Raw genomic sequence first — 22,972 nt, 5'->3', positions numbered from 1 at the left:
ATAATTGATTGAACACTTATGATATTGTAAAGTTCTTTATTGATTCAAAATTTGGGACCCACTGAGAATTCCCTTTTCAATGAAAGATCATTTCATAAAAATTATTTTATTACAAGATTCCATTCAAGGACAAAACCTCAAATGTTTACAATTCAATCACTATGAGGGTAAACAAAATAAAAATCGAAAAAATATCAATTGTCACAATATATCATCATCAACAAAGTTACCAATTAAAAAAATCATCGTTAAAAATTTAACAACCTTACCTATAAACCAGAAATAAATAGGACCAGTTGTTATTCTGGTTTAGCATATTGCATTAAGAATTTTTGTGACATTACATCACCCTGCCAATAATAGATCGCAATTCTGTTGAATCAAATACAAAATTATTTTTCAGTGTGTATTTTAATTTTCTTAAATAATTTGTACAGAACCTAAAATACCAGATGTTTACAATTTATCCAGATATTGGGTAAGATCTGGGAGTCCTTCTTTCAGACCCTTCCTCTTTCTAGTGTCCTGAAAGGGAAAAATAAATTGCTATATATTTAAACAACCAAAAAACTCATTAGATGTAGAAATTTCTAATTAAGAACTGTATAATATCTCAATCTTTCAGAAGGTATATTTGAATCATACCTCCATCAAAATCAAAATATCAGTTCCTGTTCCACCAGGTACGAACATTCCACCTATCGAAATTAGTGTGTAATGCTGTCAATTGGTGGCATGACAAAAGTTAAAAGTACCCCAGTATTCTTACCTGCACGATTCCGTATGGTTTAGTTCCAGCTTCCATTGGGTCTCCGGGCAAGATTTGCCAGTGATCAAATACACATTGTGGGAAAGCCTGTCCACCGGTGTTGGAACGCAAGTCAGCAGTGAATCCAAATGATTCATTTACTGGCAAGTAAGCCTTGATCACAAACATAGGTGTACCGGCAACTTGTTGTTCTTCAAATACGTGACCACGTCTTCTGTTCAAGACACCGTAAATTCCACCAATAGCTACCTCGGGACACTGGGAAAAAAAGATAAAGAATTAAAACCAAATTTTCTAATATAAAGTTATAATATTTTAATTTCGTATTGGATATTTGGTGATTGGGAAATTGTTCACTTTTTTCATTTTATTCAGAAAATTGTTGAAATTTTGATGATGTGAGATCGCAACATAAAATATGCGCTCTTCGAAAATCAAAAAATCAGTTAATGTTCCACGACTTGCGAACTTTTCACCCATGAAAAGAGAATGAAATGCTGTCTTTGGTGGAAAAAGAAGAAAATTAAAACTTAAGAATAAAAAATAAATCAAAATTATAAACCATGAATAACTCTGAGCCAACTACCCTACATGCAGCCAAAAATATAATTTGAAAGCATAAAAGTAGTATAAACTCCACTGTCCAAAGATTAAAATAATTTCTATAAACTAAATGTGCTTCCTGAATTAAATCCATATTTACTGAAACAGTGCAAATAGCCACCTATCATCAAGGTTATTGAACAATTCAAAACGTTTTTTATCTACCTTTAATTATTTTATATACCGGGTGGCCCACCCCAGACGCGGCGCCCATTTTGAGGGAGTGAATAAAAATATTTCGAAAATCTTTTCTTGTGGTGTGTGTAGGGTGTTCAAAAGCAAAATTTAAAATGACTGTCATATATACAGGGTCAAGATCAGACCAAAGTTGCACTTTTTTAAATGTAACACTCTGTATTTGACCTCAAAAATGGAATGGCAAGCTCAAATTATGATGATTTTCTTCGATCACTGTATACCTTAGAAGGACCATTTACGAGATAATGGCAAAAATGGTTTACTAGTTTTGAAGTAAAAATCTAAAATTGCTCAGAAACTATCAGGTTTAGATGTAGGAAAATTTTATGAAGATACTTTTGAAATTAATTTGTAAGTTCAACGAGATATGAAAATATCGGGTGTGCCATTTAAAATAAGAAAGTTTTTGACAATTATTTGTAGTTGATGTTTGAGAATTAATTATGATCACTCTGTATATTCCAGAGTTGAAATTTTCTTTTATATGTAGGAGTAGCCAACTAGTCTACTCGAAAAAATTCTGTCTGTATCGCTGGCATAACTAGTTTCTTCATGAATTGCACTTCAAAAAAACCCATATTTTCGATTTTTCGCCATTATCTTATAAAGGGTGCTTCAGAGCTATAAAGTAATCTGAAGAAACTCATCATAACTTGAGCTTGCCATTCCATTTTTGAGGTCAAATATAGGTTGTTTTAAAAAAGTGTAACTATGATCTATATCTTTGTTTTCGAACACCCTGTATATATGAAAATAATTTTAAATTGTGCTTTGGAACATCCTACACACACACACCACAAAAAAAAAAGATTTTCAAAATATCTCCATTTACTCCCTCAAAATGAGCGCCGCGTCTGGGGTGGGCCACCCGGTATATGCAAATTATCCACTTTTTTCACTGGAATTCAAATGGTGAAGTTATTTGTGATCCAAGTGAATTGAAAATATCCAATAAATTTAAAAAAAGTTAAGAAAGAAATATGGATTAGTCAATTACTGGCCAATCTGGCCGTCAATTTATTTCGTCTTTATTTTCCCATTTCAAGTCGTTTTTAAAGATCCTTTGTCGATTCAGTCGGAAAGTTGCTCAGACTTACCTGGATTTCACAAAGGTATACAGGTTCCATAAGCCTGGGGTGGGCGGTCAAGAGGCAAGCATACAAACAACGCCTGGTGGTTGGAATGATCTGACCACCACCACGATGGATGGCATCAGCGTGCAAGGTGACATCATAGATGTTGAAACGCACACCTCTCAAGTTCTCTTCGGACAGTACACCTTCCTTGGTGGCCCATTGGAAACCGGCAACAACGGAATCCTTAATTTCATTGAGGTATTGTACTCCCTTGGTACAGTCTACCAAGATGTTAGGACCTGCAAAGGAATATCACAATTTTATTCAATCATTCATATTTTCTATTAATTTCATTTTTTGAGCAATAGAGGAAAGAAGAACTTCTTTTTCGATTTCAGGAGGCTATATATATTTTTTTTGATTACTCACCAGTTCCATCTGGACCGAAACACCAGATCTTCCTGGCTTCAGTCACGTCATACTCGTATTTTTCACTCAGGTAACGGGCTCGAACCTTGAAATCGTCCCTTGGGTTTACGTCGCCATTGTCGATGTCCTCTGGAAGACCGTCAGGCATGGGGCAAGCCTTCATGAACAGCCTGTTGTGTTTGTTGGGAGATTTCGATAGGCACATCTGGTCAGATTCTTCGCTGACGGTTTCACGGTAAGATACGACAGGATCGGACTTTTTGATCGGAATGCAAGCGTGGTCATCCTCCAAATCTTTGAGGCAAATTTCAAGATGGAGTTCACCGGCACCAGCGATGATATGTTCACCGGATTCCTCGATGATACATTGGACCATAGGATCGGATTTGGCCAAACGTTTCAAACCTAAATGAATTGTTCAATGAGAATTTCGCTGGGTGTGGATAAAGTGATTTTTAAACCAAATTTACTAATATAAATAAAAACTTATCATTACCTTCTACTAGTTTTGGAAGGTCGGCAGGGTTCTTAGGTTCTACAGCAACACGCACGACAGGCGACACTGAGAACTTCATGACCTTGAGGTTATGGGCATCTTTGTAGGTGGAGATGGTACCGGTCTTGACCAAGAACTGATCGACACCGACGAGACCGCAAATGTTTCCTGATGGAACATCTTCGATGGCCTCAACATAACGACCCATCATGAGGACGGTACGTTGGATGGCCTTTTCATACAGATCTTCCTTCTTTCCTGGGGTGTAATTGGGTCCCATGATCCTCGCCTTCATTCCTGTCGCTACTTTGCCGGCAAAGACACGACCGAAAGCATAGAAACGACCCTTATCGGAAGTCGGTACCATCTTAGACACGTACATCATAAGAGGACCGTTAGGGTCGCAGTTTTTGATGGCTAGAAATGAAAGAAAAAAAAATTGGTCAAGGTGAAATAGCGATAATGAATATGGAAAAAATTTTCATCATATAAATGTCTCACTTAAGGGAAACCATTCCAAAACATTAGATGTTCTGAAAGGGGCAAGTAGTGACTTTACTTTACGAATCTAATGGATCAACACAGTACTAAGAACTGAATTGAAATGAGAGATTCGAAAATATTGAACAAAGTTAAAATTATCAAGAGAGAAATAATCTAAAGTACTTGTCAAGAAAGGATGGAAAGTAATGAAAAAATTACTATCTAAACTTTTCAAGATAAGTTACAATGTGTATTGAATATACATACCGACAGCAGCTTCATCATCATGTGGTCCTTCGTAAAGCATCTCCATACGATATTTCTGGGCAGTTACAGGTGATGGAAGATGGATGGCAATCATCTGAAGCAAAGCTTCTCCAGCGGGCAACCAAGTACGCATAACAACTTTGAGGAGTTGCTTACCATCTTTTTCTTTGTCCTCATGTTTCAAGGCAATACCTAGTTTCGTCAACAAAGATTCGTATTCTTCTTTCCTGCAAATGAAATTTGTATGAATATTAGAAACCTCAAAACTTCATCATCACAAAAAAAACATGATTAAGAATACATCTGCCTTCAAAGTCAATCAGTAGATATATTACAATGACTTCAACCCAGATTTACAAGCGTCAGAAGCACGGAGCTTCAAGAGTCTGTGATTTAAATGAAGGAATTAAACTATTTGATCTTCTTCTGAAGAAATTTTTTGTCCAGGATTATCCTAAATTTCCGCTTTTTTTATACGATGCAATTGCATCGCCATTTACTCGCAAAAGAACATTCCCTTTTCATAATCTGACAAGAAAATTCTTTGAAGAAATCCTCATACTCAAACAAAACATTTCTGAATAGGGACCTGTGATTCAGGTGAATTTAAAAAAATGCAAAAAATTGCGAATTCAAGCATGCCCTCTAATTTTATTTATTTCAATTATTCTAAAACAGCTTTATAGATTCCCATTAAAATCAACAGGCTTCGAACACTAACTTTAAAATTGGGATTTGAGTATCCACAATAGATTGCACACATCAGACAGAATTTTTTTCAACAGATTCCAATCAACATCTCAAAAAAAAACTTAATTTTTTCATGAAATACGGGGGTGCATAACAATCGTTTATACGCTCTGTAGCAATTCAGTATAAAAATCTCAATCATGAAAAACTTGGACCAAAAAACCCAAAAGGACAATCACCTGTAGTTCATGATGCTGTCGAAGACTTTATAGATTGGGTCCAGGATATACATACAGAATGATCGTTTGTTGCCATCTTCTTTTTGTTTGGACCATTTCTTTGTTTTAGGGTTAAAGAAGTTTTCTCCCCAGAGCCTGTTCATGAGTTTATTGACATCAATCTTAAATTTGTCAGCGTACATCTCAGCAAACTGTTTAAGGGTGAATGCCCAACCGTGAAGACCAGATCCAAAACCTACACTACCCCTGCTTGGGTCAACCTGGAAAAAATATATAACAATAAAAAAAAACACTCTTTGAAATAAGCTGGAATTCAGAACAAGCAACAAATAGCGACACTTACACGAACTTCCCCCATAGGACCACTATCATCATTGTAAGTTGCAATGATGACATTTACGTTTTCTACAATACGTTGGAAAGTCTGATACAAATCTTCTGCATCCAACTGCAACTCAAGAAGGGCACGGTCCATTTTGTTCATCATAAGAATTGGTCTGATGAATTCTGCAATACCCTGACGGAGTACAGTTTCAGTCTGTACACAGACACCTGGAAATAATGAATCCCACAATTAAAATTTATTTTAATAATTTTATGTTCACTACGAACTTAGCATTGAAAAAAAGCAAATATAAGGAAAAAATTTGCTCAACTCAGAAAAAAGATATCAGATCACCTTTATAATAAAATCTATAACTTCAATGCAAACGCAAAAATAACTTTCACTTACCGGACACACAATCTACGACAACAAGGGCTCCATCAGTTACACGGAGAGCAGCTGTTACTTCAGATGAGAAATCAACGTGACCGGGTGAGTCAATCAAGTTGATCAAGAAACCTTTCTCATCCTTCTCTCGTTGGTCAGGGTTTGTTATGAAAACCAAATCTTTCTCTTCAAGTTCGAAGTACATAGATATGGCACTAAAAGTAATTTGTTCAATAATGAGGTCACAAAATCTACTTTCATCACTCACGTTGATTTGATAGTAATGCAACGATCTTGTTCATCCTTCCTTGTGTCAGTGAACCTAGTTTCTCCAGCTTTAGCACCGGCAATAATACCTGCTTTGGAGACCAAGGAATCTGTCAATGTAGACTTTCCATGGTCTACATGGGCAATGACGGACATATTACGTATATTACGCTTTTTGTCCATCATGGCCCTTATTTCATCAACAGTGAAGTTAACCTAGAAAAAGAAGAGTAAATGATTGAATAAATCTTGGACCATATGGAAAATTGTGACTGGGTAAAAAAAATAAATTGGAATTATAACATTTATTCCGAGTCCCGAGTGGTTAAGAAACGAATAAGTATTATAATTCAAAAACATTAGTTTGACGTGTCAATAACCTCCACAGATCTGTATTGCCTACCATATTTAAATTTAAATAGAAATTTCTTAAAATTCACGTCGACCTTTAATCTAAATCAAAACAATATTTGAGATACAGGGGGTATAAACCCCTTGCAACTCCCCCGTACAGAAACATATTTCAATTCCAGAATGTTGTGCAATGTTTCACGTTCGAACGTAAGAGGATGAAAAAAATTCCGAACATATAATTGAACAAATATACATCCCACCATAATGAAAGCTTTAATACGATAAAAATTATTAAATCTTAACTTACCATCTTGGATGTTTTTGGATTAACACTTAAACTTCGAAAAATCTATACGCCAACGATGGCGCACCACTGTGAAAAGGAAGATGGAGTACTTTCACACAGATAGATTAAATATTTTGACGTAACGGCTACAGAATTTTGTTTTTCTTTCTTTAAAATGTCTTCAACCAAAGAGTTAATCTGTGATTCATACTTTTCATACGTTTTAGTTCATGAAATGAAAATTTGAAATATTCTTCAGAAATACTGACGTACCTTAATTCAAAGATATCATCTTTGCCTTAATTGTAATTTTTTGGAAACAAATCAATTCTCGTGCTTTCATACGGCATCTCATATACATTGGAGTAATTTGATTGTATTTAATAATGCCATCAAAAAGATTCATTATGAAAGAAATCGAAATTGTCATCCCTCGTGAGAAGTGGACTCTTCAGCCATAAAGTAAGTCTGTTCTGTGTCTTCAGCTGCATTCACAATCAATTCGCGGGCCGAAGTGCTATTCGGCACGAAATTTACCATTCGCAATAATCTTGGAACCAAATACTCAAATGAATCAAAAATGTAACCGATCAAAACATAAGCATCAGCATCATCCATAGCGGGCACGAAATTCCTTGCCGAAGTGGTAGTTTCCAACTTGCAAGAAATTTTGTCTTGAATTTCATTGTGAATGGACAGAGAACGCCATCTGCTAAGCTTCCGTGCCGAGGTGCACTTCGGCCCGTGAATTGATTGTGAATGTAGCTTTCTGAATAAGAATATCTAACCAATAAAACTACATGGTTCAGAAGTAGATATTTTTGAAGAATTTTGTTGCCATAACATAATATCATTTAAAACAGTTCTCAGCTGAGTATCGGAAACAGAATCTACTTTAATACCTAAGTTTTTAATCTGAGATTGCTAAAATCCCCGTAGCGATCGCAGCGACTCCTAGCCTACGTTCCCCGTTTTCGGGGACACATTTACGGCGATCATTCTCTTTCTCTCTACTCCAGAGCAGAGATTTTTCCTTCTATATCTCTTCTCCAGAGATATATCTATTTTTATATCTGCTCCACTCTCCATAAGTAGCTGGGTCAATCACTGGAAAAAATAAGAAGAAGAAATCTATGGGCAGTATACATAACCATAGATTTCCTCTATGACATAAACTAACTAAAGCAGATTAACCTCTAATAAAATCACTTTATTAAAGTAAAGTTTTGCCCTCAAATTAATTAATTCACTAATTAAGGCACTTGATTGTGCCCTTAGAACACTGGTATTATATTGCAATATTTAGCATGGATTTGTTTTACGTTGAAAGGTGAGAATAGTTACACTACCATCGCCTATAAGTATACAGTCATCTCTTGACCCTAAAATGTGTTACATACTTTTTTGAATGATTCCTATAATATAAATTTTTAGATATGAGGAGGAACAGGAAAAACCACAAGATGAAGAAAACCTCAATAAACTGTTTGAAAAAATAGCCTTAAAAAAAAGAAATAGAAAGAAAGAGAAAAATAAGAATCTAGCTGAAAAAATTGCAAATACTACAATAAGAAGACAGATTAAACGGAAAACAAAATCTCAAATTGTGGATGTACCCGATATTGACATGGCAGAATTTATTGATGTTGGTGTAAGTGAAGCTGTAATGAATGCTGAAAAAGCAGAAGTGCTAAAAACTGATAAAATACAAAAAGATCTTCCATCCAGTTTTGAAGGTTTTACAGTACTTGGTGCTGAGAATTCTTTGAAGAAGGAGAAGGTAACAAGGGTACTTCCCCCTTGGCTTGCTAAACCCACTGTCATCTCCACTGATTTGAAAGAGCTACAAACCAAAGTATCTTCAATGAAAGAACTAGATGGAGATTTAAGGAAGAAACTTAAAGATAATGGTGTTCGATATTTATTTCCTGTTCAAGCAGAGATAATTCCTTGGTTATTACGATCAGTTAGTCATTCATCAATTATACAGCCAAGAGATATTTGTGTTTCTGCACCAACAGGAAGTGGAAAAACCTTAGCATTTGTCTTACCTGTTATTCAAGCTCTGAAGAGTTACTTTAATAAAAAGATACGTGCCTTAGTTGTATTGCCCACTCAAGATCTGGCATTACAAGTTTTTAAAACATTCAAATTATACTGCAAAGATACGAAGGTAGATGTATGTTTCATTACTAGGGGAAATGACTTTGCTTCAGAACAGAAAATTTTGATAAGTAAGAACAATTTACTAATATTTATTTCATCCTCTTTCATATGTACAAAAAATACTTCTCTTCAAATGTAATAAAATCTCCTTATACTAGGTATAAGAAAATTTTAATAGCAATAGGAGAGCATCTGGCAATATTTCAATATTCACAAGTAGCAGTAATGCCTTTCTTCTTTAATTAGACAAGTGTTTATTTATTAGTTTCAACTTGACCCATCTAAAACAAATGCAAAATCTATTCTCTACTGAAAATATATCTGAATAAGTTAAATCAAATCTGCGATATCATCACTCTATTCTTCTAATGTTTTATTCATTGATCAAAGGTAATTAATTAATTATATCTTCAGATGAGGTTTTTCCCTGTCGAAGTAAAGCAGATATAGTGGTTTGTACTGCTGGAAGATTGGTAGATCATCTCAAACATACAAAAAATTTGGACTTACAGGACCTGGAATTTCTCATCATTGACGAAGCTGATAGAGTATTGGATAATATTCAAAATGATTGGCTTTATCATCTTGAAAATCATCTACAACAAGGGCGTAAGTTTACTTTTTTGAATGAAATTAGTCTGTTAAGCACTTGGAGTGCTGTACAGTACTCCTTCTTTTTGTATCTTATTCTTAAGTTTCAATGACAGATTTATTTGATGAACAACACTATCTGAAAGTGAAAAGACACCATTCTTACTTATCCTTAGAATAAGACTTATCTATAGAATAAATTTAGTTATTCGCAGGTGAAAGTACCAGCCCTCAGAATAAACCCCCTCTTGTTTGAAAAAATCATATTTTTTTTTAATTCTTATGTGGAAAAAAATTGTTTTAATTTACATTTACTGATGTTTTCGATCAATTACTTACAATAATTTCAATTAGGGCTGATAATAAAATAATCTAGGATTAATATGGTCGCTATCCTTAATCACAAATTAATTGAAAAAAATAGTTCGGAAATCGGCAATTTTAGGTATTTTCATAAAATTCTAATTACATATTTTTGAAATGGTACATTTTCGTTGAACTCGATCGTGGTGTGACGTTTGATTCACTAGTTTTGGGACAGCCTGTATATTTATTTTCATGGAAACCTTATAATTTTTTTTATCAATTTTGACATTGGGGAATGTCATTTTTTACTTCAGTTGATTTAAGTCATTCACAAGTAAATAATTTTTGTCACATTTCATAATAAAAAAAATTGATGAAATTTATTTTTTGGTTACTAATCCTGTATTTGCTGATCTTTATCATAACATATGTAATAGTAGTTAGTGTCCTTGTTTACATAGAACAAAACTTGGAGGAAACAAATTTAGGATATTAGAGAACAAATAATTTTGGTAAATCTGCTACATTTTCTTATATGCCCAAGCTTGGATCTTTCTGTTTGATTTCAAAGTATTGAATTGTAATCAAGCAACACTTTCCATTTCAGGTATTGAGGTTCCAAAAGATGATATCCTATTAAAGGCATTAAAAAAGTTTCCACCACAGAAACTTCTCTTTTCTGCCACATTATCTCAGGACCCAGAAAAACTTCAGAAAATTGCTCTTTTCAAACCGAAACTATTCACATCTGTTGTTGAAGGGAAAAAAGATAATATTGAGTCAGAACAGAAAGCAACTGATAGTTTCATTGGAAAATATACTACTCCAAATGAATTGACAGAAAAGTATATTGTTTGCCCCACAGATATCAAGCCGTTGATCTTATACAAATTTATTAAAATCCACAATCTAACCAGAACAATAGTTTTCACAAATTCAATTACTGAAGCACACAGATTGTGCATTTTATTGAGAGAACTATTCAGAGATGAACTGAAAGTGGTAGAAATGAATTCACATTTACTAATGAAAAACCGCAAAGAATTTATATCAGAATTTTCCAAAGGAAATATTGATATGTAAGTATAAAATTATGATTGAGGTCTATCCTTTCTCTTTCAAAGTAAACAAAGGAAGTTCAGTAGTTTTTTCCGATTATAAAATGAATTAAAATTCTTATTCTCTTCTGCTGATACACTTACTATTTTCTCAAGAAGATATAGTATTAGGTCTGCGTTAGATGAATGAAAAATATATAGCATGCAGACAAATCATTAAGAGGAGATTGTAAAATGGGGTAGCCTCTCTTCTTTTGAACAATAATATCTCATCTGAATAAGTTGTAAATTGATTTTGTTTTTACAATTATCATTCCAGAATTATATGCACAGATACGTTGGCTAGAGGAATTGACTTGCCGGAAGTCCAGTGTGTGATATCCTACTCTGCACCTAAGCACTTGAAAACATACATTCACAGAGCTGGAAGAACAGCCAGGGCAGGTACTTTAGGTACAGCCGTGACGCTTTTAAATACTACACAAGTTGGACATTTCAAGTCTCTACTTGAACATGCAGAAAAGAACAATGTTCTTGAGGTATGTTTTATTATATCCTTGAAAATGGCTGCTTTGGTCATGTATCTGTAATTGGTTTTCTTGTTTATTTTTTATATTTTGCTTTATTTGAGAGGCCCACTCGATAACTTGTCCATAGTGATCTCCAATATCAAGGTTCTTTGAGAAGGAACTAGCCACACCAAAGTTTCAGAATATGTTGTAAAATGCATGTGGAACTGGAGGCAGTTACTCTGGAAGGGTCATTTATGATACCTTCAAATATGATAGGAAAAAATCTTCCAACTCATACCTGTCTTTACTTTTCGTCAATTTATCTACTGTTATTTTATAGCTTTTATATTTTTTGTCAATTTCAGTTCTGACCAAGAATTTTTATTTATTTTAATTTTTATTTAAGGTTAATATTCCCACTGATGACATGGAATCTTTGGAGGAAACTTACAAAAAAGCATTAGAACAAATGAAGAGAATTCTCAGCAAAGAAGAAGAGGATCATTTGAGCAAAATAAAAAGTACCAAACATAAACCAGGAAAGAAAAGAAAAAGGATTAATTCTGTTAATTCAAATTGAATAGTGAATGTTTTGACTTTGTACATATATTTTTGAGTTGAAAAATGTTTATTTTTAAGTGTTTGAATTGATTTTTCTAGGGTGTCTAAAGCTGCATTCACAATCAATTCGCGGGCCGAAGTGCACTTCGGCACGAAATTTACCATTCGCAATAATCTTGGTACCAAATACTCAAATGAATCAAAAATGTAACTGATCAAAGCATAAGCATCAGCATCATCTAAAGCCGGCACGAAATTCCTTGCCGAAGTGATAGTTTGCAACTTGCAAGAAATTTTGTCTTGAATTTCATTGTGAATGGTAACGGAGAACGCCATCTGCTAAGCTTCCGTGCCGAAGTGCACTTCGGCCCGTGAATTGATTGTGAATGTAGCTTAAGACTAACAAAACCTACACATGTTTCTCACAAGCTGTTGAAGCGTGTATGCTGTAGGAAAAAAAGAGAATGCAAGTAATGCATTGTTTTTCCAAAAAATTTTTTTTTGGGAAGAGTCCTCTGCTTTCAACATTTTCAAGTATAAAATTTTAAGAGTAAAGCAATAACTTGGGCAAAGAAATATCAAATAATAAATCACACAAAATGAGGAAAGAAGTACTGTCTCAAGTGTTGAAAATAACGCAAATTTCCAGAAAAAAACAACCTTTTGCGAACTTTTCTCTTATTAAGAGAGCTCCATTTCAAAATTTCTCTGCAGAAATGTTCGTGAACTGCGTTGCAGCAAACCAATCATAGTGCTGCCTTAGAGTAGGCCTGAGTTGACGTTGGCTGACGAAATCGCCAAAATGAGTTCTCCTGTTGGCTTATAATCCTTGGGGTTTTGCCTATGTATGAATTAGCCATTTGTGTGAAATAATAGAACTAAAAAGTAATCAATATTTATTTCTCCTGACAATTAGTATCTCTATGGTTCATAATTCTGCAGAAAAATAGTAATTACCTGAGAGACAAATGAAATTGGATGCTCATGTGTTTTATAAGGTGAAAGTAATTGTACTGAAAGATGAATTTTCTAAAGGTATGTTGTTAGGAATTGGGAAACAAATAGATTGCTCATGTAATTTTCAGAGATCTATGCTTATCCCAAATATACTGAGAAGAAATATTTTCGCAACAAGTTATTTGCGAGCAATTAAGAACCCATGCCCTCCTTCCCCCACTAATGAAGACTTTCAAAAACTAATTGTGCGACCCCAATTTAAACGACTGAAGGATAATCAGAAGAAGTTTCAGGTGATGTAGTTGAGATTGTTCTACAGACATATTGAAAATTATTGTTGCAGGTGGATGATGGGCTACCAGTTTGGTTGAAGGGAGGTTTTAAAGACAAGCTGTTATTTCAGATAACAATTATTGGACTTCTTGTATGTTTAGTAATGTCAGGTCAAGTTTTGTATGAGTTAACGACGAGATGAAGTAATGTAATATTTCAAATTTTCAATTAAATATAAATTCCATCAAATCCCTTTCAAATTGAAGTATATATCATATCTATTGAGACATCCATCTGAATGAATATTACGTGTCTAAATTAATCATTAGTTAAGAAAAAATTGATATATCTTGATTATTCATAATGAAGTTAAACAAATATTCGTAGCAGGATATTAATATTCTCGATGCCTCTTCTCTTTCATAAATTGGAGAATAAATTTTTAAAATTCACATATCTGAGAAGTCATGACGTTTAAAATTACCTCAAAGTCCTCCAAGACTTCAATTAGAAATTTTTATTTCATATTCCTATATTTGAATTTTGCCTACATGCCTGATGGTCAGTTGCTCGGACTGTAAATTTAAAAATGAAGACGTCATCTATGGTAAACACAGCTTTGGAAAAAAAGAATGACCCCTTCAAAAATTAAAATCAAATTATGACTTATGACGAGAGTTATGTTAAGGAAATTTGCTGAATAGCGAAGGTTTGAATCGCACCAAAAATTTGCTGTAAAACTTAAAATTTAAATTTGAAAAGTTCGACGATTCTATGAGTACAACCCTTATTTCGCATCTGTGATTTCAAGTGACATTCAAAATTTTGACAACTCTTGACAGGAAGAACATGGCTGGTATGCATTTTTGTTATTCATGAAACTTGTGAGAAAAGCTCAAAATCAATATTTTTCAGATGTTTTCGCTAAAGTTTCATGCACATATTGTCAAGATGAGATTAACGGAGTCAGGGTTCAATGCTGTGAATGCTCTGATTTCGATATATGTTTGCAGGTAAATACTACGAATGACAAGACATCTACATGTCAAAATTAAAATGGCCGTTTTTATCTTCTATGTCAAATTTGAATTTAATTTTTATTCTAACATGATCAGGGAAGTCTATCTATCAGTATCTAGTCTCATTAGTATTTCACAATTTTTAGTGTTTCGCTAGCGGTGCTGAAATTGGTCCTCATAAAAATGATCACTCATATAGGTTTGTTGTGAGTATACATGGAAAAAAAAAGTAACAATAATATCAACAGTATATTATTTATAGGACCATTGCGCTCTAGCTCTTGGAGGTAGGGGTAATTGGACAGGCAGAGAAGAATTACTCTTGCTAGATGCTGTGGAGCTATATGGGTTTGGGAATTGGGATCTTGTCAGTCAACACATAAAAACAAGGACACCTGAAGGTAAATAATTTTTCCCTTAACTCACTTGTCACTTTGAAATTCAACTAATTTGATTAAAACCTAACAATGTGCCCATAATTGTTAGATTGAACGAACATATTTTTCTCTTAGAGGTGAAGGAGGAGTATATTAGCAGATATCTTGATGGCAATATCGGTAAAATGACATGGGGAGATGTTGAAAAACGAAGGCCAGTATTAATAGATCATGTCCCTGAAGATAAGGGCCCTCTAGCTCCAACAGTAACTTCAAAATTACCTCCTCTTGATATAACTCCAGAAGAAGCAATTCTTTTAGGGTATAAACCTCATAGGGATGACTATGAAAGGGTAAGCTCAAAATACGGTATATTTATGAGCATTTATGGTAACATTATTTCAGGAATATGACATGCCTGCTGAACAAATAGTTTCTTCACTCCAACTAGATACTACTCAGGACTCCAAAGTGGAGATTCTTATGAAATTAGCTATGGTTGATATGTATATAAGAAAACTAAGGGAGCGTACAAGAAGAAAACGGGTTGTACGAGACTATCAACTTGTTTCCAAATTCTTTTCAAAGGATAAAAAAGATCCTAACAAGAAACCTTTGACCAAAGAACAAAAGTGAGTTATATGCTAGCTAAGGTACATCAAATTTTTCATTCTAAGCCTTTGTAACTAACGCCTGTTTGTGAGACTTATTCAAGCTTTGCCTCAGGGACTAAGATCGACATCCAATTTGAAAATCTTTAAGAGAACTATATATGAAAGAATTGTCTCCTGTGAGCCTCATTCTCAGAATGAATTCTTCAATTTCTGTAAGAAGTGAATGATGTTTTGATGGTACATATTTCTATTCTGACGAATTCAACCTCTATTGTACTTAGTAGCAATGACTTCTTTAATTAAACATTATTATTATTATTAAGCCAGGCTTAACCCTAAGTCATTGAGCAGATGTATATAAAAAATACCTACCGATATGGTGGATCTACCAGCTAACTAGTATGCCTTATTGGGCTTTTCTTTTCAGAGAATTTCGAGATCAGATGCGTGTTTTCAGTCAGTTTAGAACGTCAGCTGAACATGAGAGGTTGATAGCAAACATTGAAAGAGAACGTGAACTCAGGCACCGATTGAACGAACTTCTCAAATACCGTAACTTAGGCATAACTTCTCAAGAAGAAGCCATCCACTATGAGCAACATGCTGCTTTTCAAAAACAACAGCTAAAATCAAAAACTGTAAGTAGAATCATATCATCAAAGCTGCTGTTTGTTTTTTATATTCATTTATTCATCTGTATCAAAAATAATCTACAAATCAATTGATACTTGCCATTGTGAACAAAGACAAATAAGTTACATTTTGATGTGGATTTTATCCCACATATTCATCAGGGAATCCCTGATAGAGACAGATTACTTATATAACGTCAGTAAAACTTTCAAAATTTATACTTCGTTGTTGTTGAGGTTACATGACTAATTTTTTTACTATAAATTTCTCAGAAACTCATGTCCGTTAGTAAAAATGATCCTGAAAAACTTTCGTATCAAATAATTCTGCTGCTTGTTGCATTTTGGATTTCCGATATTTGCTTCCTTTTTTTGGTTTAATATAAATATTAAGTATCATCTTTGCTTTTGTGTGTTGGCTAAAAAATAACAGCATCCCAAACACATAAAAACAGAAACAGATTGTACCAATTTGCATTTCACATAGGGCAACAATGGCTTAGCAATCTTCAAACAAGAGAACCCATTAAACGAATGGTAAGATAATAATTGCTCCAAGTTTAATGTCACTCAATTCGGAGAATATGAAGTGATATTATTCAAAATATGATATATCAGAATTTTGAAAATGATATTAACAATCATCAACTAGCATATTGCAAATTTTTTTATTGAAATCGGGTTTTGAAGATGTAGATCTTATAGCATTGTCGATCTAGACAGATGGATCTAGCATAGCGTTATGGAAAATCCAGTTAATATTTTTTAAAGAAAAGGTATTTTTCTTGAAATGCCTTATATTAGAGTACATAATTTTGAATTCGATAGATATAAAAATATATATAAGTATTTCAATAATCTAAAATAGTTTAGTTATATTCAATGTTTTCCACTTATGTCTCTATGTTCTGTCCTAGAAAAAACGTAGAAAAACGAACTTTGCAAGAAAGAAACTCCATGTGGCTATTACCAAACGAGCAAGAGAGGCCCAAATAAGACAAATGGAACAGATGGAGCAGTTGCAACTCTAATCAATTCACAAGAAACCATACAGAAAAAATCTATTCCACGTGAAATACAGGTCAGCAAAACGACAATATTATAACATGTTATTCTTTCTCTTCTCTGAGTTATTGCGATCAATGTGAATGTCAATTTTAATTTATTTTTTCAGGAGGATGGAACATTTCAATAGTTGTTGCGAATCTTCCATTAGTGCTCTAATAACTATTATTATAGTTGCCATACTGTCACAAATTTTTAATATCTATTTGTAATTCACTAGTCATGGTAGATTTCCAATGCCATATATTAATTTCAGAAACCACTGGTCAAAATATCGATTTCATTTCCCTTACTGTATTTCCAACATTATGAGATTTTAATATAAATTATTGTTTTTGCTATGTGAGTATATAAGACTGTATATATAGTTATTTGTATAAGAGAATATATTTGATGAAGTATACGTTTTCTATTCCTTTTCCTTCCCTGCAAATTTTTCATAACGAAAAATAATTTTGAGCACTACATATTTGCTTATGAAATTACAACGATAGAAACACAGTACAGAAAGCAATCTCAGTGAAATTTATCTATCAATATAACTAAATCAATTATTTTAGTTATTTTTCTGCCAAAAGCAGGAAATCATTTTTGAATATTGTGAACAATTGACTTCCAGGCCAAGAGAAGGATACTTGGTAAATAAAATGAATAATATCGAGTAATGTCAATTTAAAAAGGCTGTGAATCCAATACAAATTATTTCCAAATTTATACTGAATGAAGAAATCCTATCCCTTAAACGATTCGCTAAAATATACGGTTGGTTAATGTCAGTGAACTCAATAATTGGAGTCCAAATTTGATTTTTTTTGACCAAGGAATCTCTTGAAAGGCCAGAAAAACGAATGAATCAATTTTTTGATATCTCGAACCTTGCCTCGGATTAACCCTTAACCTTCATCTATACCAAGACCTACAAACACGTCTCATATTATGGTGAGTTTATGTAGAGTAACTAAGAACTAATAAAGGACTAATCTCATTGGCAGATCCTCAGATGGCAAATATGTGTACGCCACCTGCCGATTAGATTGGTCCCATTCTAAGGAATGTAAGACTCCACAGATTACTAACATACACTCCTTTCGCATCACGGGTTTATAGTCAGAATTTCACATGAAAGCAGCCGGATGAAAAATTATCAAAGATTACATTTTTGTAATCAATCAAATTTTGATTGGTAGGTGGCGCTCACGTCAGCGCAGTCTAATTTGTCCCCTTTTAAATAATTGAGCTAGCCCGTATAGTTGATTAAGCTGCAACTTCAATTTCTTGGCTATAAGTTGACTGAATGCTCTAATGAAAATATATTTTCAAAGAGATCCAAAGTTTTCATTCGTACAGACACGGCAGTGTCAGACACTTTCATCAGTAAAAAAAAGAAACGATGCACTCATTGGAATAGTATCTATTTCAATATAAATGGATATAACATCAATAACTTCTAATAAATGAAACGAGTTTAAATTCTTCACCATATAATATCACTGACAATTTGAAATATTTGTTAGATATAAAGTATAACACAGCTTTGGATACTCTGAATAAATAACTAAAGGTGGATATAGTTAATGTCCTCCACGAAGACGCAAAACTAAATGCAGCGTAGATTCCTTTTGAATATTATAGTCGGAAAGAGTGCGACCATCTTCCAATTGTTTACCGGCGAAGATCAACCTCTGCTGGTCTGGTGGGATTCCTTCTTTGTCTTGAATTTTAGCCTTTACATTTTCGATGGTGTCAGATGGTTCTACTTCCAAGGTGATGGTCTTTCCGGTCAATGTCTTGACGAAGATTTGCATTCCTCCCCTGAGACGAAGTACCAAGTGGAGGGTAGATTCCTTCTGGATATTATAGTCGGATAGTGTGCGGCCATCTTCCAATTGTTTTCCAGCGAAGATCAACCTCTGCTGGTCTGGTGGGATTCCTTCTTTGTCTTGGATTTTAGCCTTTACATTTTCGATGGTGTCAGATGGTTCTACTTCCAAGGTGATGGTCTTTCCGGTCAATGTCTTGACGAAGATTTGCATTCCTCCCCTGAGACGAAGTACCAAGTGGAGGGTAGATTCCTTCTGGATATTATAGTCGGATAGTGTGCGGCCATCTTCCAATTGTTTTCCAGCGAAGATCAACCTCTGCTGGTCTGGTGGGATACCTTCTTTATCTTGGATTTTAGCTTTTACATTTTCGATGGTGTCAGATGGTTCTACTTCCAAGGTGATGGTCTTTCCGGTCAATGTTTTGACGAAGATTTGCATTCCTCCTCTGAGACGAAGTACCAAATGGAGTGTGGATTCTTTCTGGATATTATAGTCGGAAAGTGTGCGACCATCTTCCAATTGTTTACCGGCGAAGATCAACCTTTGTTGATCTGGTGGGATTCCTTCCTTGTCTTGAATTTTAGCCTTTACATTTTCGATGGTGTCAGAAGGTTCTACTTCCAAGGTGATGGTCTTTCCGGTCAATGTCTTGACGAATATTTGCATTCCACCTCTTAGACGAAGTACCAAATGGAGGGTGGATTCCTTCTGGATATTATAGTCAGAAAGTGTGCGACCATCTTCCAATTGTTTACCGGCGAAGATCAACCTTTGTTGATCTGGTGGGATTCCTTCCTTGTCTTGAATTTTAGCTTTGACGTTTTCAATAGTGTCTGATGGCTCAACTTCCAAAGTGATGGTCTTTCCAGTCAACGTCTTGACGAAGATTTGCATTCCTCCTCTGAGACGAAGTACCAAATGTAAGGTAGATTCTTTTTGAATGTTGTAATCAGAAAGAGTGCGACCATCTTCTAATTGTTTACCGGCGAAGATTAATCTCTGCTGGTCTGGTGGGATACCTTCTTTGTCTTGGATTTTAGCTTTTACGTTTTCGATGGTGTCAGATGGTTCTACTTCCAAGGTGATTGTCTTTCCGGTCAATGTTTTGACAAAGATTTGCATTCCTCCCCTGAGACGAAGTACCAAGTGAAGGGTTGATTCTTTTTGAATGTTGTAATCAGAAAGAGTGCGACCATCTTCTAGCTGTTTACCGGCGAAGATCAACCTTTGTTGATCTGGTGGGATTCCTTCCTTGTCTTGAATTTTAGCTTTGACGTTTTCAATAGTGTCTGATGGCTCAACTTCTAAAGTGATGGTCTTTCCAGTCAACGTCTTGACGAAGATTTGCATTCCACCTCTGAGACGAAGTACCAAGTGAAGAGTAGATTCCTTTTGGATATTATAGTCGGATAGTGTGCGGCCATCTTCTAATTGTTTACCGGCGAAGATCAACCTCTGCTGGTCTGGTGGGATTCCTTCTTTGTCTTGGATTTTAGCCTTTACATTTTCGATGGTGTCAGATGGTTCTACTTCCAAGGTGATGGTCTTTCCGGTCAATGTTTTGACGAAGATTTGCATTCCTCCCCTGAGACGAAGTACCAAATGAAGGGTAGATTCCTTCTGGATATTGTAATCGGATAGTGTGCGGCCATCTTCTAATTGTTTACCGGCGAAGATCAACCTCTGCTGGTCTGGTGGGATTCCTTCTTTGTCTTGGATTTTAGCCTTTACATTTTCGATGGTGTCAGATGGTTCTACTTCCAAGGTGATGGTCTTTCCGGTCAATGTTTTGACGAAGATTTGCATTCCTCCCCTGAGACGAAGTACCAAGTGAAGGGTAGATTCCTTCTGGATATTGTAATCGGATAGTGTGCGGCCATCTTCCAATTGTTTTCCAGCGAAGATCAACCTCTGCTGGTCTGGTGGGATACCTTCTTTATCTTGGATTTTAGCTTTTACATTTTCGATGGTGTCAGATGGTTCTACTTCCAAGGTGATGGTCTTTCCGGTCAATGTTTTGACGAAGATTTGCATTCCTCCTCTGAGACGAAGTACCAAATGGAGTGTGGATTCCTTCTGGATATTATAGTCGGAAAGTGTGCGGCCATCTTCTAATTGTTTTCCAGCGAAGATCAACCTCTGCTGGTCTGGTGGGATTCCTTCTTTGTCTTGGATTTTAGCCTTTACATTTTCGATGGTGTCAGATGGTTCTACTTCCAAGGTGATGGTCTTTCCGGTCAATGTTTTGACGAAGATTTGCATTCCTCCTCTGAGACGAAGTACCAAGTGAAGGGTAGATTCCTTCTGGATATTGTAATCGGATAGTGTGCGACCATCTTCCAATTGTTTTCCAGCGAAGATCAACCTCTGCTGGTCTGGTGGGATTCCTTCTTTGTCTTGGATTTTAGCCTTTACATTTTCGATGGTGTCAGAGGGCTCAACTTCTAGGGTGATTGTTTTTCCAGTCAACGTCTTGACGAAGATTTGCATTCCTCCTCTGAGACGAAGTACCAAGTGAAGGGTAGATTCTTTTTGAATGTTGTAATCGGAAAGAGTACGGCCATCTTCCAATTGTTTACCAGCAAAGATCAATCTCTGTTGGTCTGGTGGGATTCCTTCTTTATCTTGTATTTTAGCCTTCACATTCTCAATAGTATCAGAGGGTTCTACCTCTAGAGTGATGGTTTTTCCGGTCAAAGTTTTGACGAAGATCTGCATTCTGTAATTGAATTATTTCAAATTAGAATTATGAAATTGATTTTGACTTTAATTTCTACTTTGACAAATTTTTGTTTTTTGAAATAGATTAACAAAATATATTGTGGCCTACTAGTTATCGACAAGGAAACGTCTCTATATTTCTTCAAAAAATTTACTGCATGTGGAAACCCAAAACAAGTAAAATTCTGCTTTCAAATCCATCAAAACTCTTCGGAATTATGAAAACAACGCGTTAAAGGTATGTATTCAATAGCTAGCAACTGAATAGGTACTTTGAATCACAAGCCCTAATTAGAATTCAGTTTAATTATCTGTGTTGGATGTTTTACATTGTTTTCACATAAAGAATTTCTACCCCTTTGAAACGATTGCTCCTTATACAAATCCCGTATGTAATTCAAAACATTTCTTATTTCTACTGAAGAGGAAAAAAAAGGAAGATCCTTAGTACATGTATCTACGATAAGATTCATCTCGTATAATTATATTCAGAATCATAACACCCCTATAAAGTGAAAAAAAAATATTAAAATGTCGTATCCGACAAAGGTCATAATACCTATTATGACCACCGATTTCACATTATTGCAGATAATACAAAAACCGTTTCAATGTTTGAAGCTCTGATTAATGAATAATCATCTTAGGAAATTAAAATAATGTTAAACTGTTACTTGCAAAATATGTATGACCTCAATTTGAAATTATTCAATCAATTATTCATAGTTGGACCGAAATAATTAATAAAAGCAGAAATCAAATAGATATACACATAAACTTTCAGAGAATATCCAGACAGATGATTCTATTTCACCATAATTGCTCATACTTCATTACGACGGAATTCCACCATCTTGTATCGTAGAACAAAGGAAATTATTGCTCAAACCAAGAATTGATAAGTCAACCCTACAGACTCGTTAATTTACCAGTATGCAAGAACTCGATAGTGATAGAAATTATTTTATTGAAAAACAATGAAACCAACTAGACAACCCGAAATTTTATTCTACTTCAAAATTAACCTACAGGAAAAGAAAATCCCGAGCTTGTTTATTACCAATAAGCAACGAAATAAACGAATGAAGAACTAGAACAAAAAGAGATTAAACAAACATAATTACCTGAACTATTTTTTTCACTTCTCACAAAACTCAACTTTCAGTAAACTTCTTTGCAAATTATTTTTCTTATACAGCGTAGGATTGTTGAATCGCTCGAATTTATAGTCTCTGTTTCTCCCACCACTTTTAATCTCGAACCCGATGAACATTCTAGAATCAATATATTCTGGAATATTGCGAATTTATGAGTTTAGGTAATTTCCTGACTCACACTGAATGGGGTTTCATATGCCATTCCTTAACGTATTCAATTTTTTCGATTGGGATACCATTTAAGAACAATTATCTTAAATATTCAATGGAT

The 22,972-nt window shown here is 34.6% G+C and overlaps 5 protein-coding genes across 6 annotated transcripts; 3 read left to right on the top strand and 2 right to left on the bottom strand.

The window, feature by feature from the left end:
• Positions 1-90: 90 nt before the first annotated feature.
• Positions 91-7,039, bottom strand: LOC123308405 (eukaryotic translation elongation factor 2). The gene is made up of 11 exons (XM_044891035.1): positions 6,891-7,039; positions 6,231-6,445; positions 5,984-6,177; positions 5,594-5,802; positions 5,251-5,510; positions 4,322-4,548; positions 3,572-3,988; positions 3,076-3,480; positions 2,668-2,945; positions 770-1,027; positions 91-525 (listed from the first exon to the last, which is right to left on the bottom strand). Exons 1-11 carry the CDS (start codon positions 6,891-6,893, stop codon positions 457-459), a joined length of 2,535 nt encoding a protein of 844 aa, XP_044746970.1. The 5' UTR covers positions 6,894-7,039; the 3' UTR covers positions 91-456.
• A 992-nt stretch (positions 7,040-8,031) lies between these two features.
• Positions 8,032-12,140, top strand: LOC123306562 (probable ATP-dependent RNA helicase Dbp73D). The gene is made up of 6 exons (XM_044888614.1): positions 8,032-8,199; positions 8,304-9,103; positions 9,450-9,644; positions 10,540-11,011; positions 11,310-11,529; positions 11,909-12,140. Exons 1-6 carry the CDS (start codon positions 8,177-8,179, stop codon positions 12,080-12,082), a joined length of 1,884 nt encoding a protein of 627 aa, XP_044744549.1. The 5' UTR covers positions 8,032-8,176; the 3' UTR covers positions 12,083-12,140.
• Positions 12,141-12,958: 818 nt separating this feature from the next.
• On the top strand, positions 12,959-13,542 carry LOC123306564. Its single transcript, XM_044888616.1, has 3 exons — positions 12,959-13,098; positions 13,149-13,313; positions 13,364-13,542. The coding sequence occupies exons 1-3, from the start codon at positions 13,084-13,086 to the stop codon at positions 13,493-13,495; spliced, it is 312 nt and encodes a 103-aa protein (XP_044744551.1). The 5' UTR covers positions 12,959-13,083; the 3' UTR covers positions 13,496-13,542.
• Positions 13,543-14,075: 533 nt separating this feature from the next.
• On the top strand, positions 14,076-17,403 carry LOC123306563 (transcriptional adapter 2B). 2 transcript variants are annotated; one of them, XR_006536928.1, is made up of 9 exons: positions 14,079-14,149; positions 14,209-14,306; positions 14,459-14,518; positions 14,575-14,713; positions 14,825-15,042; positions 15,095-15,321; positions 15,731-15,941; positions 16,853-17,016; positions 17,110-17,403. XR_006536928.1 is itself a non-coding variant. In XM_044888615.1 (8 exons), exons 1-8 carry the CDS (start codon positions 14,143-14,145, stop codon positions 16,474-16,476), a joined length of 1,014 nt encoding a protein of 337 aa, XP_044744550.1. In that variant the 5' UTR covers positions 14,076-14,142; the 3' UTR covers positions 16,477-16,880. The 2 variants fall into 2 exon arrangements, 1 of the variants encoding a protein (XP_044744550.1); XM_044888615.1 differs by lacking the exon at positions 17,110-17,403 and having other exon boundaries at positions 14,076-14,149; positions 16,423-16,880.
• A 1,061-nt stretch (positions 17,404-18,464) lies between these two features.
• LOC123306561 (polyubiquitin-C) lies at positions 18,465-22,791 on the bottom strand. Its single transcript, XM_044888613.1, has 2 exons — positions 22,669-22,791; positions 18,465-21,542 (listed from the first exon to the last, which is right to left on the bottom strand). The coding sequence occupies exon 2, from the start codon at positions 21,539-21,541 to the stop codon at positions 18,572-18,574; it is 2,970 nt and encodes a 989-aa protein (XP_044744548.1). The 5' UTR covers position 21,542; positions 22,669-22,791; the 3' UTR covers positions 18,465-18,571.
• Between the last annotated feature and the right edge of the window lie 181 nt (positions 22,792-22,972).

The sequence above is a fragment of the Coccinella septempunctata genome, chromosome 2 (assembly GCF_907165205.1).
Source record: "Coccinella septempunctata chromosome 2, icCocSept1.1, whole genome shotgun sequence".
NCBI classification, from domain to species: domain Eukaryota; kingdom Metazoa; phylum Arthropoda; class Insecta; order Coleoptera; family Coccinellidae; genus Coccinella; species Coccinella septempunctata.
Note: the sequence above shows the minus strand (reverse complement) of the source record. Positions and strands in the feature narration are given on the sequence as shown.

Bases quoted from the DNA above. Each gene is read 5' to 3' on its own strand.
- LOC123306562 (XM_044888614.1), top strand. From the start codon at position 8,177: ATGGATTTGTTTTACGTTGAAAG. The intron at 8,200-8,303 runs GTGAGAATAGTT...ATAAATTTTTAG, and splicing joins GATTTGTTTTACGTTGAAAG to ATATGAGGAGGAACAGGAAA. The intron at 11,012-11,309 runs GTAAGTATAAAA...TTATCATTCCAG, and splicing joins TCCAAAGGAAATATTGATAT to AATTATATGCACAGATACGT.
- LOC123306561 (XM_044888613.1), bottom strand. From the start codon at position 21,541: ATGCAGATCTTCGTCAAAACTTTGACCGGAAAAACCATCACTCTAGAG.
- LOC123306564 (XM_044888616.1), top strand. The intron at 13,314-13,363 runs GTGATGTAGTTG...TTATTGTTGCAG, and splicing joins ATAATCAGAAGAAGTTTCAG to GTGGATGATGGGCTACCAGT.
- LOC123308405 (XM_044891035.1), bottom strand. The intron at 5,803-5,983 runs GTAAGTGAAAGT...CATTATTTCCAG, and splicing joins TGTCGTAGATTGTGTGTCCG to GTGTCTGTGTACAGACTGAA. The intron at 4,549-5,250 runs GTGATTGTCCTT...TTTCATTTGCAG, and splicing joins GACAGCATCATGAACTACAG to GAAAGAAGAATACGAATCTT.
- LOC123306563 (XM_044888615.1), top strand. The intron at 14,714-14,824 runs GTAAATAATTTT...TTTTTCTCTTAG, and splicing joins AAAAACAAGGACACCTGAAG to AGGTGAAGGAGGAGTATATT. The intron at 15,322-15,730 runs GTGAGTTATATG...TTTTCTTTTCAG, and splicing joins CCTTTGACCAAAGAACAAAA to AGAATTTCGAGATCAGATGC.